Source organism: Chenopodium quinoa, unplaced genomic scaffold (assembly GCF_001683475.1).
Source record: "Chenopodium quinoa cultivar QQ74 unplaced genomic scaffold, ASM168347v1, whole genome shotgun sequence".
NCBI lineage: Eukaryota > Viridiplantae > Streptophyta > Magnoliopsida > Caryophyllales > Amaranthaceae > Chenopodium > Chenopodium quinoa.
The window spans coordinates 4,229,789-4,244,578 of record NW_018743212.1 but is presented as its reverse complement, the minus strand read 5'-3'; the positions used below and the strand labels follow the sequence as shown (position 1 = coordinate 4,244,578).

Genomic DNA, 14,790 nt, shown 5'->3' with positions numbered 1-14,790 from the left:
CATATAAGTCAGACTCGGGCTTATAATATATCGTTGGAAAGCTTTTTTCAAGAAACATCCAACTAAACAATAATTAACTGAGAACATGGACCAAAATAATCAGGTTCAAACGTTTTTATAATTTGGGCATGAAATGAACGATTTTAAGGACACAAAATGAATGATTTTGGGTTTAAGGACATGAAATGAATGATTTGGATTAAAAACACTTTGGGGAGAGGTTAGAAAAATGGTTAAGGCTTGAGGACACTTCTGAAAGGAATAGTGTCCTTCCAACAAGTGTATTATTCCGATAAAAGGTTCGGAATTATTAGAAAGCTAATTCTTTAGTGAGTTCAAATGATCGGGATGCCTAGGTGGAGGCCACTTCCGATCAGTAATATTAATGGGTAATTAATATTACAACTTAATCTTGACTGAACCCTTCTGGTCGCACCCCAATAAAATAGCCGATCCGAGACAACGAGTCAATCCGAAGGATTAGATAAGTCATTAGAGTATTATGAACCAAGATGTCAAATATTGAGCTTAGAGCGTCAAAACCGAGCATCGCAAGTCAAGTCGAATTTAGAACTCGACGAGACGTAGAATCAAGCAAGCGACAAGTACAAGCTAAGCTGATGCCTTGTATTGGCCTAGCCATGCGAGTGCTAGGCTAGGCGAGGGCACCAACCGCATGCATGCTAGCGTGGTGGGCATCACACCCAGCCACACGCATAGCCACAGTTAGGTTGTGCTTAGCATGCAAGCATCACAAGCATAGTGCTATATGTATGCGTGCTATGGATGTGCATGCTTGCTAGCATGCTAGGCCAAGCACCCAACCCCTCGCAGCATCACAGCAGCATCGCACTCGCACAACACAAGCATCGCAAGCAGCGTGTTGTGTGTGCATGGCTTGCTTGCTGCGCGCATGCAGTGTGCGAGCTGGCAGCCAGCCCAGCCTTGGTGCTAGGCACCAGCTGGGCAGCCTTGGCAGCCAAGGTGGACAGCCAACCAGCTGTGCGTTGGAGGCCAGCACACGGTCATAAGGAAGACCAGTCTTGGTGGTTTTAATTGGGGAACAAGGAGCTTTGGTCCCCCCCTTTGGTGGTCCTTACCTACCCTTGCTCTCCACATGCCACTTGGTGCTTGTTGATTCGTTCTGCATTTTAATTTGTTTTAGATTAAAATAAATTGGGAAAAATGCAATTCTCCTACATTGATGGGAAAAGGGAGATTAAGGCTCCCTTCCCTATAAATACCCAAGTTTTGGTTTTTTTAAAAATCACTTGAGTTGAACTCAATAAGATTTTTGAGTTTTCCGGGCAACCTTCAAGACTTTCAAAGACTTTCAGCGTTTTCTACACGTACGGAGGTAACCGCCTTCTCCTCTTTACTTCTTCCCTTTTTCTTTTACTTGTTTTTATTCTTATAATACGAACTAGCTCAACACTCGACTTCGTCCGTTTCTGTTCATGATGCCGGCTGTTCGTTAGGGACTGAGGAGTCCAGAGTGGACAAGGATGAGTCTTTCTCTCTATGGAGTAGATCCATTTCTAGTGCGTACCAACTCACCCCTACCTATTCTTCTCTATTCCTGCAGTCGAACATGGCGCGTACAAGGCAAACGTACGAACGAGACGTCCCCAAAAACCCCGAAGGGAGTATAGTGGACCCCTTAGTCCCCTATAATCTGAATAATACGGACAATGAGACCACAAATACAGCCACTGTTACTGGTAGTGAATTATCTGTGGTCGAAGTGACCACGTCCTTTGAAGAGCGCCCACATCAGCTAGGCACTCTTACCATGGGTGCGTCCGGGCAAAATCCGGAACTACGCTTCCCTCAATTCGCCAGCTCGGTCATGATGCTGTCTGAGCTGCCATCTTTTGGAAGGCATCTTTCCTCTTTTCAAGCGGACGGTGGGGCGTTCGTCCAAAATCCTAAACGAACCCCCACCCAAAATACCAGGTCGGCCAGGCCTAGAACTGGCATCCATATTGCTGAACCGGTCAACTTACCCCCTCGCAGCGCTCCTCGTTTCAGAAACCAGGAAGACGCTGGGGGAAAGAAAGATAAGGGCAAGAGGCCCTTGGTTCCTGAAGGCATCGTTGTTTCTGGAGGCAGCCAGGGCTCCAGGGGAGGGAGCCCTGCCGAAGAACCAAATGCTGACAACTTCAAGGACCCGTATGCCTGTACGGTTGGCGACACTACTTTGTCCTTCTTGCACTTGAAGTTTGAGGAGTTCAAGAAGTTCCTCCACCTAGGAGAAGACTACAAAATCGTAGCGCCCACTCGCTCTTACTCGGTGGTCGCTGGGGTGAGCAAGCGGCAGCGAAAGAAATGTTTCAGCGTCTATCGCGCTACCTTGGAAGTGGGCCTTTGCTTCCCTCTACATCCGTTCGTCCAGGAGCTCGTGGACGAATAGAACATTGCAATCTTCCAGCTGGTGCCGAACAGCTGGTTAAATATTTTTGGCTATCTAGTGATGTGCCTTCGGTAAGGCTTCAAGCCAGACGTCCCAAATTTTTGTGAAATGCATTCCATGGTATGCTTGGATGTTGGCACAGACGGGTGGTTTATTTTGAGTACCCAGAGAGATTTTATGGTGGTTATTGATAGGCCGTCCAAGTGGCGAGATTGGAAGCACTGATTCTACCGCATTAAGATAAAGGATGAGCAGTTTAACTTGCGGATGAATCAGTTTAATGTCGATCCAATCTAGCTTGGCCGCGGGTAGCATAGACCCAGCAAGCCGCCTGTCCACCCTAACTATATGCACTAACTGGACTACTTCGTTGTCACAAAGGTAGTCCGGGATGGAAAGACGGTGACCGTGCCACGCAATTGGTTTCCTCTAGCGGTGTGGCTTAGGAACCCACTTTTCATGTCGGCCTATGACTTATACCAGAACTACTCTCAAGGTGGAACCTTGTGACTTAGCTGTTTGAATGCTATTTGCAACATAGAAATATTCAAACATTTATTCCTCCATTTTTTTTTCTTCCTTAGACGTAGCTCTAGGAATGTTGGATCCTGAGCAGAAAGGGGAGGTTGACATGTCCAACCTAGGCTTAGCACGGTACAAACTCCGCCAACAACAACACGGCCAGACTAAGGAGGTAATGACAATTTGTTCGGATGTGTAGGAGGAAGATTCCTTCCCCATTTTACTCGGACGCTGATAAGCCTTCTTATCATGGGTTGAGAGAAGCATTTTAGGGTGTGTTTTGATGCTTTATATGTACTTTTGTTAGCTTTTGTGAGTTTTGGGCTGTGATCTCACTTATGTGCAAAAGGCGGGATTTATGAGTATAAGTGAGTGAGTGAGCTCGGGAACCAATGAAGAGTTATGTAAGAAGGATGGACCTTGGCTCGTGATTTGAGAGTTGTGATGGAGCATGGAAGAGCAAGGAAGAAAGCTTGAGGAAAAGGTGAAGCAAAGCAAGAAGAAGAAGCAAGGAAAGAAGGCGAAAACAGCAAGAACCGCTGCCAGGGCCGCTGGCAGCTGGCCAGAGCCGCTGGCAGCGGGTATACCAGAGTGAGGGGCTGCCAGAGCAGCTGCCAGCGGGTCCAGAGCAGCTGGCAGCGGCTCTGGCAGAAATTCGGGCTGTTTTGGTTAATTTTCAGCAATTTGGCTTTGTTTTGGCTCGTGTTTTGGATATTATTTTATTATTATTATTGTGTTATGTTATTAAAATATAGAAACATATAAATAGCTTAGTTTTAATTAAGTTTGGAGAAAAAAGGAGAATTAAGTTTTGAGGAAAAAAAGCTTTCTAGGGTTTTCTTGGAATTTTCAGAATTCTTTGTTTTGGAATTAGAATCCATGGAAGCTTAATCTTCCGGATTCTTGGTTAAAGATTGAAGCTTTTAGCTACGAATTGTGAGATCTTTCTTCTCTTAATATCTATTGAATATATATTGTTCCTTGAATTAATTTCATGATTTGCTTTAATCAATTGCTAGGTTAGAATTATTGGATTCGCTTGCATCTAATTAATCTTTCCAAAGTAGCAACTTTAGGTTATTGATGCATGCTTTTGGTTGATAACTTGAAGAGGGAATAATATTATTGAAGAAATTAGACCGCTTGTGTTAATTTATTCAATCCTTGTTGATTTCTCCGTTTATTTTCTTCTTGTGGATAATTTAGAGCGCTTGTATTGAATTGTGCATTGGAAAGGGTTAGAAAGGAGCGCTTTGCTATTTCTAACTATTTATGAGAATTTAGAATCTAGGAATTCTACAACAAGGTGTTCAATAGAGCTTGATTGAGGAGACTTCTATGATCAATTTGTATGTTCATTAGTGGATTTCGCATAACCAAGACCGTTCTTCTCATTGATTACCTATTCATTACGTTCGTTGTTCTTACTTAGTTCATTTATCATCATTGCTCGTGAAAACCCCCCTCGTTACTTAGGTTACTACCGTCCTAGAGTATTTCCACTTAGGTTTCCAGTTATTAGTCCCTTTTTCCCTGTGGATTCGAACTCGACTTCCCTAACTACGTTTATTTGCAGTTAGCTTAGTTGTGATATTTTTGGTTGCATACGACTGAGGTACACCAAATTTTGGCGCCGTTGCCGGGGACTTAGGCGTTACCGTTTAATTGTTTATCTTAGTAGAATTTATTTTAGGATTGTTCTTAGCTATTTTTTCTTTGTTTGTTCGCTAGGGTATGATAAGTACCCGTTCTGCTAACAAAGAAGTTTTGCAGTTTGATCCAGAAATTGAAAGAAATATTTCCAGGTCGCGAAGAGAGGCAAGAACAAACCCCAGTGAATCAACATACATCTTCAACATTCAAGAAGAGGAAGTGATGGCAGAAAATCGAACACTGAGAGAGCTAACAGCTCCTAACTTGAACCAACAGCCGTTGTGCATCGCATATCAGCAGTTGGAGGAAGGTGCTAATGTTGAGATCAAATCTGGTCTAATTCATCTATTGCTGGCATTCCATGGCATGAAGGGTGAAGATCCAAATAAACATCTGGCAGAATTTCATGTGGTATGTACTAGCATGAAACCGATTGGGATGACTGATGAGCAAATTCAGTTGAGAGCATTTCCTTTTTCTCTCAAAGATGCAGCGAAGGATTGGTTTTACTATCTTCCCCCAGGGAGCATAACAAATTGGGCAGGTTTGAAGAAGTGTTTCTTAGAGAAGTATTACCCAGCCACTATTTCTGCAAGCCTTAAGAAAGCTATCAGCAATGTGGATCAGAAGGAAGATGAGTCCTTGTATGAGTATTGGGAGAGATTCAAGAGATTGTGTGCTAGTTGTCCGTACCATGGGTATTCCGATCAAGACCTCATCCTATACTTCTATGGAGGTCTAACAGATGATGATTTGAGGATGGTGAATGCAGCAAGTGGTGGAGGGCTAGTGAATAAGACTCCAGGAGATGCAACTAGGCTGATTGCAGAGCTAGCAGAGAATTCTAGGCAGTTCAGTCAGAGAACCCCCACGCGCCGGGTGAATGCAGCAAATTCAAATACAACTGAGTTAGAGAGTCAAGTAGCCGATTTGACTTCTATGATGCGTGAGTTCATGGTGAACTCAAGGAATCCACAGCAACTGAATGCTTGTGGTTTATGCACCTCCACAGGACATCCCACTGATGCATGTCCTCAATTACAAGAGGAACAGAATGAGCAGGCCAATGCAATGGGTTTCCAAGGGCAAGGTCCTCAGAGAAGATATGATCCATATTCGAATACATACAATCCAGGATGGAGGGATCATCCAAATTTGAGATATGGGAATTCCCAGGGGAACCAACAACAACAGCAAAATGCTCAAGGCCAGCAGCAATATCAGCAATATAGGGCACCATTAGCCAAACCTCAAGGCCAAAGCTCAAATTCGAGTAATATGTCAACTGATGAAATGATTAGATCACTAACTTCTAATGTTTCTACTATGCAGCAAAACATGGTGCAATTCCAGCAAGAGACCAAATCCAGTATTCAGAATTTGGAAAGTCAAGTGAGTCAAATTTCAAGTGCAGTGAGCAGACTTGAAGCTAAGGATTCGGGAAAACTTCCATCTCAAACGGAGTTGAATCCTAAGCAACAAGCCAACGCTATTACATTGAGAAATGGCAAGGAGCTGAAAGAGACTGAAATTGCAACTAAGAGGGCTGAAGAGTTGATTGGAGCTGAGGAGAAGGAAGTGGAACATGAAGCTGTAGCAAATCCTCCCACTTTTCCATCTTATGAACCCACACCACCTTTTCCTGAAGCTTTGAAAGAAACGAAGAGGTATGAGAAGGACAAAGATATCTATGAAACATTCAGCAAGTGTGAGGTAAACATTCCCCTTTTGAATTTAATAAAGAGTGTTCCTCGATTCGCTAAATTTTTGAAAGAACTTTGTACTATTAAGAGGAAGCACAGGTTAGGAGGGAAGGAAAAAGTGAAAGTCAGTGCTCATGTTTCTGCAGTTTTCCAAAAGAAACTTCCTGAAAAATGCAGTGACCCTGGTATGTTTACTGTTCCAGTTACAATAGGGGACACCACTTTTCATAGAGCAATGTTGGATTTGGGTGCATCAATTAATGTTATTCCATATTCACTGTTCAAATCTTTGGAACTTGGACCCTTACATGACACCGGGGTAGTGATTCAATTAGCTGATAGATCAAATGTTTATCCTAAGGGAGTAGTGGAAGATGTGCTTGTGAAAGTTGATGAACTAATTTTTCCTGCTGATTTTTATGTGCTTGATATGGAACATGATAGACAAGCAGTACCCATCTTGTTAGGAAGACCTTTCTTGAAAACTGCTAGGACTAAAATTGATGTTTTTACTGGTTCTTTGACTATGGAGTTTGATGGACAAGAAATTGTGTATAACATCTATGATTCCATGAAATACCCTGTTGACACTCATTCTTTGTGTTCCATTGATATCATTGATCCTATAGTGCAGGATGTCTTCAATGTTGAGGGCGAGGATGCGCTCCTCACTTCCATTTCTAATGATTTATCTGCTGATTGTTTGGATATTCCTTTGCCTAATAGTGTGCAGATGATGGTAGCAGAGTTGAATGGTCATTCCAAGCTTCCACTTAGACCACCAGGTTCGACACCTACCCCATTGACAGTGCCTACTGATAAACTCTTACCTTCTGTTTTGCAGGCACCCCAGGTGGAGCTAAAACCACTTCCTGATCATTTGAAATATGTGTTCCTTGGTCAGAACGATACTTTACCTGTTATAATTTCAAGCAAATTGACCAAGGAGCAAGAGGACAAGTTGGTGACAGTGCTGAAAGAGCACAAGTTAGCTATTGGATGGACCATTGCAGACATTAAGGGAATAAGTCCATCCACTTGCATGCATCGTATTCTGTTAGAAGATGATGCCAAACCTGTGAGGCAACCTCAGCGTCGCCTAAATCCCCCCATGATGGACGTGGTAAAGAAGGAGATCATAAAATTATTGCAAGTAGGAATGATATTTCCTATATCTGATAGTAAATGGGTCAGTCCTACGCAGGTGGTTCCTAAGAAAAGTGGTGTGACTGTGGTAGAAAATCAACAGGGTGAAATGGTTCCTACTAGAGTTCAAAATGGTTGGCGAGTTTGCATTGATTATCGTAGGTTGAATGCAGTAACTAGGAAAGACCATTTCCCTTTACCTTTTATTGACCAAATGATTGAAAGACTTGCAGGGAAATCCTATTACTGTTTCCTTGATGGGTATTCTGGGTACTTTCAAGTGCCCATTGCACCTGAAGATCAGGAAAAGACAACTTTTACATGTCCTTTTGGCACATTTGCTTATCGCCGTATGCCTTTTGGCCTATGTAATGCACCTGCAACCTTTCAGAGATGCATGATGAGCATCTTTTCTGAGTTTGTTGAGCATTTCATGGAGGTATTTATGGATGATTTCACTGTGTATGGTGATTCTTTTGATAAATGCTTGCATCACTTATCTATGGTCCTCAAAAGATGTATTGACTCTAACCTTGTCTTGAATTCTGAGAAATGTCATTTTATGGTCCAACAGGGCATTGTGTTAGGTCATGTAGTTTCTTCTAGAGGTATTGAGGTTGATAAGGCTAAGATTGACACTATTCAGTCTCTCCCTTATCCTACTAATGTGCGTGAAGTGCGTTCTTTTCTTGGCCATGCAGGTTTCTATCGTAGGTTCATTGAGGGATTCTCAAAGCTTGCAAATGCTATGTGCAAATTGCTGCAGAAAGATGTGAAATTCCACTTTGATGATGATTGCAAGAAGGCTTTCGACGAATTGAAGGCTAAGCTCATTTCTGCCCCTATCATTCAAGCCCCAGATTGGTCTCGACCATTTGAGATAATGTGTGATGCGAGTGATTATGCAGTTGGAGCTGTTTTAGGCCAGAAAGTAGGGAGGGCATCTCATGTGATCTATTATGCCTCAATGACCCTCAATTCAGCCCAACGAAACTACACTACCACAGAAAAAGAGTTGTTAGCTGTAGTATTTGCTCTAGAAAAGTTTCGATCTTATTTGCTTGGTACTAAAGTAATTGTTTTCACTGATCATGCAGCTCTTCGCCACTTGATGACGAAGAAAGAGGCCAAACCAAGACTAATAAGATGGATTCTGCTCTTATGTGAGTTTGAGTTAGAAATCAAGGACAAGATAGGCGCGGAAAATCTAGTTGCTGATCATTTGAGTCGTTTGACCCATATTGTTGATCAACCATCATTCCAATATCAAATCCTAGGAGAATTTCCGGATGAATCTCTATTTGCTCTTAAGGATTTGCGCCCTTGGTTTGCTAACATTGTGAATTTTCTGGTTTCTCAACAGTTTCCTCCAGGTTTCACAAAGTCTCAAAAGGACAAGCTTCGAACTGATGCGAAGTACTATGCATGGGATGATCCATACTTGTGGAAGTTCTGCTCCGATCAAATCATTCGCAGATGCATTCCCGAAAATGAGGTGATCCCCATTCTCACCTTCTGTCATTCTCATGCTTGTGGAGGACACTTTGGAGCCAAACGCACAGCCAGGAAGGTTCTCGACTGTGGTTTTTACTGGCCAAGTTTGTTTCGAGATTCCTATGGATTTTGTAAATCCTGTGATAATTGCCAGAGAGTAGGTAACATCTCCCAGAAAAGTGAAATGCCCCAATCCTCTCTTCTATATTGTGAAATATTCGATGTTTGGGGTATAGATTTCATGGGACCATTCCCTATTTCTTACGGTTTTACTTATATACTTCTTGCTTGTGATTATGTGTCGAAGTGGGTAGAAGCAATACCCACTAGGACTGATGACTCTAAAGTGGTTTCAGGTTTTATCAAAGCTTACATATTTTCTAGGTTTGGAATCCCAAGGGCGTTGATAAGTGACCGTGGAACACACTTTTGCAACCGTACAGTGAGTGCTTTGTTGAGGAAGTACTCTGTTCACCACAAAATCTCCACGGCTTATCACCCACAAACCAATGGGCAAGCCGAGGTGTCCAATAAAGAGGTGAAGTCAATTCTGCAGAAAACGGTGAATCCGGATAGGAAGGATTGGAGTTTGAGGTTGGAGGATGCTCTATGGGCGTACCGCACCGCATACAAAACACCTATCGGGATGTCCCCTTACCGCCTTGTCTTCGGAAAACCGTGCCATCTACCGGTTGAGCTTGAGCATAAAGCATATTGGGCGGTTAAGTCATTCAACATGCAAATGGATGAAGCAGGTGAACATCGGAAATTGCAACTCCAAGAACTAGAGGAGATCCGGCTTGAGTCCTATGAGAATGCAGATATTTATAAAGCAAAGACCAAGCTATGGCATGATCGAATGATCACGCGGAAGGAGTTTAAAGTCGGTGACAAAGTACTCCTATATCAATCCCGACTTAGATTGTTTCCGGGAAAACTTCGGTCCCGTTGGGAGGGCCCTTTTCAAGTGGTGAATGTATATCCGCATGGAGCAGTTGAAATTCAAAGCCCCGAGACCGATAAGGTTTTCAAAGTCAATGGACAAAGGCTCAAACCCTACTTCGAGGGTTTCAAAACCGAGAACGTGGAGAGCATCGATCTCTACGAGCCATCAATGGAGTAGCGAAGTGGGATGAGCCGCGTCGAGCCAACGACGTAAAACAAAGGCGCTAATCGGGAGGCAACCCGATCGAAAACTCTTCCCCATTACTTTTCGTAGTTTAGTTTTATTTTTTTCGTGTGATGTGAAGAGTGTTTTTATTGTTTTTGTGTAGGTGGAGGCCTTGGGAGCAATTTTTATGCGCGAAACGCAGCAAAAACAGAGCAAAACAGAAACAAAGGGGCCTTCCCTGCAGAAGCCGCTGGCAGCTGCTCTGCAGCCGCTACCAGCGGGTCTTCTTGCAGCCCAAACCCCTTTGTTTCTGTCCCAGCCGTTGGTAGCTGCTCCTGAGCCGCTGCCAGCGGGCCCCCCTCTACGTTTTGTTAAAAAAAAAAAAAAAAAAAAAAAAAATAAATAAATAAAATAAAAAAAAAAAAAAAAAAAAAAAATCACCAAAATCTGCCAGAGCCGCTGGCAGCGGGCCTCAAGCCGCTACCAGCGGCTCCTACAGCTCTCCCCGATTTTTTTTTCCCCTTATTTCCCCTTTTCCAAACTCCAACTTCATTATCCCCCAATTCACATAAACCCTTACTCCTTTTCTTCTCCTTCTCTCTACTCATTCATTCCCCTACTCCAATTATACCAAATTCCTACCAATTTCCCTTTCCCAAATCTTCATCTTTCTTCAAATTCTCAATTCCCATCACAATTTCACCTAAGGTTTACCATTTTTCTTGATTTCAATTGTGAAATTGAGTTGGTTGTGTGGAATTGCAAGCTTAATTTATTTTCATTGAAGGTGAAGGTGAAGGTGCAAGTGAACATATTCCTTTTTATAGCCATGGGTAGAGACAACAAGAGGTCTAAAGAATCATCTCCATCAAGACCCTCAAGGGGCAAGAGGCAAGGGGCTTCTTCAAGTCAAGGGGAGGCACCTCCATTGCCTCAAAGGGATGGTTTCATGGGTGTTCGGTTGCATTCCAAGGAGAAGGGCGTATGGACTAAGCTTCAACAACCCCGACGAACGGTGCAATGCACCAAGTTCTTTGACTTAGAAGCTCTACAAGAGCTAGAGATGGAGGAAGGAGTGCGGCTCTTGCTAAGGAACGTGGGTCTCGAGAATTTCATGACCAAATGCGCTCCCACCTATGTCAGGTATACATATGAATTCCTTTCAACGCTTACTAAAGGACGTGAACAAATATCCTTTAATTTGAACAATAGGAATTATGTGATGTCTTATGATGATTTGCGTATGGCATTTGGTTGGGATGCACCCCCATTGGTGAACCGTTGGGGTGATTATAGCACGTACTCGTCCCGAACATTTTGGAGGGCTATAACTGGTTGTGAAGTTGACCCTCATGGTGATCATAGCTTCAAAATCACCCACCCATGCCTTAGACTGGTGCATAGGTTTATATCGTCCACTATTCTATGCCAAGGGGAGGCCACTAAGGTCCCCAAAGTCACATTGTCGTATTTGTGGGCGATGACCCCTGAAGGTGTCGGTACGCCCAATTGGGTGGAGATTTTTGTTGATAGTTGTGTAAAGGTGAAGTCCAACTCCAGTGGCCATATTAGTATGGGTGGCATGGTCTCTTTGCTAGCCTGTTATTTGAATGTTCCACCCCCTGAGGATCTTGTGCCAGTAGACTCGACATACTTGACATATAACATCATGACTCTGGTCAAGATCGGTTTATTATCGCGTTCCCCCGTCGCCGGTAGTTATTTCTGGCGATACGGACCGCAGGGTTTGAACTATTTGAGACTTCCTCGTCCCGAGGGACGAGCATTACCTTTTGGCCCTACTGCTGCAGACTTTTTCCTTCCGCCCGACCCGGATGTTGCTCCTTATTTGGGAGATGCTGAAATCATAGTTGAGAACATGGGAGAGGAGAATCCCGATGTTCATATGGGCGGAGAGTTTGTTGATGAGGAAGGGGGTGAGGATGCTGCTGGAGTGCAGCACGATGATTGGCCTCGATGGAGGGCTGATGTGGATGATAGACTAGAGGAGGTGTGCGATGGGATGCAGGAGCTGCTTGCATATCAAAGAAGCATGAGTCGGTTTTACACCACTCAGTATCCGCAGTATGAGCCTCCAACTGAGGCGTTCATGGATCATTTGGCATCCCGTGCTTTGCGTCGTTCCGAGAGGCGTGCTTCTCGGGGCGATGCCGGCTCTTCTGGCTCTGGAGGTCCCTCTCATTGAGATGGTAACGATTTTCTTCCTTTTCCCTTACTTTTGGTTTCATTGTAGTTGTTCTTGCATCGAGGACAATGCTTCATTCAAGTAGGGGGGGGGGAAGAAATTCTTGCATATATTCTTTGAATTTTGTATAGTTATCTTGATTTCATGTTTTGTTTAACTATCTTAATTGTGGTTCAATGAAGCAAGCTTGAAAAAAAAAAAAACAGAAAAAAGTAAAAAAAAAAAGAAAGAAAGAAAAAAAGAAAAAGAAACCCGCTAAGTCGAAAACCTGAAAAGGCGGCTTAGGCAAAAATGGGGGCCCGGTTAGGTTGAAAACCCGAAAGGGCGACCTAAGCAAAAAAGTGGCTAATGAGTGGGTGAGAAAGTGAGATTTGGAAAAAGATGAGAGGCTAGGATGAAAACCCGAAAGGGCTCCTAGGCAAAATGAGAGAAAAAAGAGAGAAATGTTCATGAATTTGATTTTTCAAGGAAATTTCGCATCTATTTGCCGGAGTCGGTGTCATAAGGGGAGGAGATATAAGGAGGTGTCGGGGTAGGTTTCATCTTGGTGATTTTGGGAGATAGTTGAGATTTTGGGGGAATTTGTTGATCATCTTAGGAATTTGAGAGCATGAGTTGTTTGTTTTCACTCTTGAATGTGGAAGTGTTTTTATGAGATTTTTGGTTAAGTTGAGTTTTTGTTTGCCCAATTTTATCAAAAATTTCATTTCTTTAGGCGGTTGAGAATATTCATACTCATGGCTATGCGTTTATCGTTCCAAGTTGATTTTGGGGATGAATTGATAAATAAGAAAAAAGGGAGATTCAAAGTGTGAAGTATGGGGGAGTGTGATTGTGATTGGTTGATAAGTACTAGGATGTTTTGTTGAGTTTGAGTGCATAGAGCTAGTTTGATTCCACCATCTTCTGTTTTGAACCTTAGTGAGGAGGATGTGTTTTATTCTCTAAGTTTACTCGAGGGCGAGTAAAGGTTCAAGCATGGGGGAATTTGATAAGCCTTCTTATCATGGGTTGAGAGAAGCATTTTAGGGTGTGTTTTGATGCTTTATATGTACTTTTGTTAGCTTTTGTGAGTTTTGGGCTGTGATCTCACTTATGTGCAAAAGGCGGGATTTATGAGTATAAGTGAGTGAGTGAGCTCGGGAACCAATGAAGAGTTATGTAAGAAGGATGGACCTTGGCTCGTGATTTGAGAGTTGTGATGGAGCATGGAAGAGCAAGGAAGAAAGCTTGAGGAAAAGGTGAAGCAAAGCAAGAAGAAGAAGCAAGGAAAGAAGGCGAAAACAGCAAGAACCGCTGCCAGGGCCGCTGGCAGCTGGCCAGAGCCGCTGGCAGCGGGTATACCAGAGTGAGGGGCTGCCAGAGCAGCTGCCAGCGGGTCCAGAGCAGCTGGCAGCGGCTCTGGCAGAAATTCGGGCTGTTTTGGTTAATTTTCAGCAATTTGGCTTTGTTTTGGCTCGTGTTTTGGATATTATTTTATTATTATTATTGTGTTATGTTATTAAAATATAGAAACATATAAATAGCTTAGTTTTAATTAAGTTTGGAGAAAAAAGGAGAATTAAGTTTTGAGGAAAAAAAGCTTTCTAGGGTTTTCTTGGAATTTTCAGAATTCTTTGTTTTGGAATTAGAATCCATGGAAGCTTAATCTTCCGGATTCTTGGTTAAAGATTGAAGCTTTTAGCTACGAATTGTGAGATCTTTCTTCTCTTAATATCTATTGAATATATATTGTTCCTTGAATTAATTTCATGATTTGCTTTAATCAATTGCTAGGTTAGAATTATTGGATTCGCTTGCATCTAATTAATCTTTCCAAAGTAGCAACTTTAGGTTATTGATGCATGCTTTTGGTTGATAACTTGAAGAGGGAATAATATTATTGAAGAAATTAGACCGCTTGTGTTAATTTATTCAATCCTTGTTGATTTCTCCGTTTATTTTCTTCTTGTGGATAATTTAGAGCGCTTGTATTGAATTGTGCATTGGAAAGGGTTAGAAAGGAGCGCTTTGCTATTTCTAACTATTTATGAGAATTTAGAATCTAGGAATTCTACAACAAGGTGTTCAATAGAGCTTGATTGAGGAGACTTCTATGATCAATTTGTATGTTCATTAGTGGATTTCGCATAACCAAGACCGTTCTTCTCATTGATTACCTATTCATTACGTTCGTTGTTCTTACTTAGTTCATTTATCATCATTGCTCGTGAAAACCCCCCTCGTTACTTAGGTTACTACCGTCCTAGAGTATTTCCACTTAGGTTTCCAGTTATTAGTCCCTTTTTCCCTGTGGATTCGAACTCGACTTCCCTAACTACGTTTATTTGCAGTTAGCTTAGTTGTGATATTTTTGGTTGCATACGACTGAGGTACACCAGACGCACTTTAACTTGTTTTTGCGCCGAGCTGGTATGTTAGGAGATGTATCCTATCCGGTTATACTCGGACGTTATCTTTTGCTTGTGTTGTCCGAGTAGATTAGTTGGGAAGGTGTTCCTTCTCAACTTTACTCGGACACTTGTTCATTTCATCTGACTTT

General features: G+C 42.6%; 1 protein-coding gene across 1 annotated transcript; it reads left to right on the top strand.

Moving 5' to 3' along the window:
- The first annotated feature begins 5,711 nt into the window (after positions 1–5,711).
- Positions 5,712–12,248, top strand: LOC110734151. Its single transcript, XM_021914197.1, has 3 exons — positions 5,712–9,955; positions 10,206–10,367; positions 10,830–12,248. The coding sequence occupies exons 1-3, from the start codon at positions 5,867–5,869 to the stop codon at positions 12,246–12,248; spliced, it is 5,670 nt and encodes a 1,889-aa protein (XP_021769889.1). The 5' UTR covers positions 5,712–5,866.
- The last annotated feature ends 2,542 nt before the right edge of the window (positions 12,249–14,790 follow it).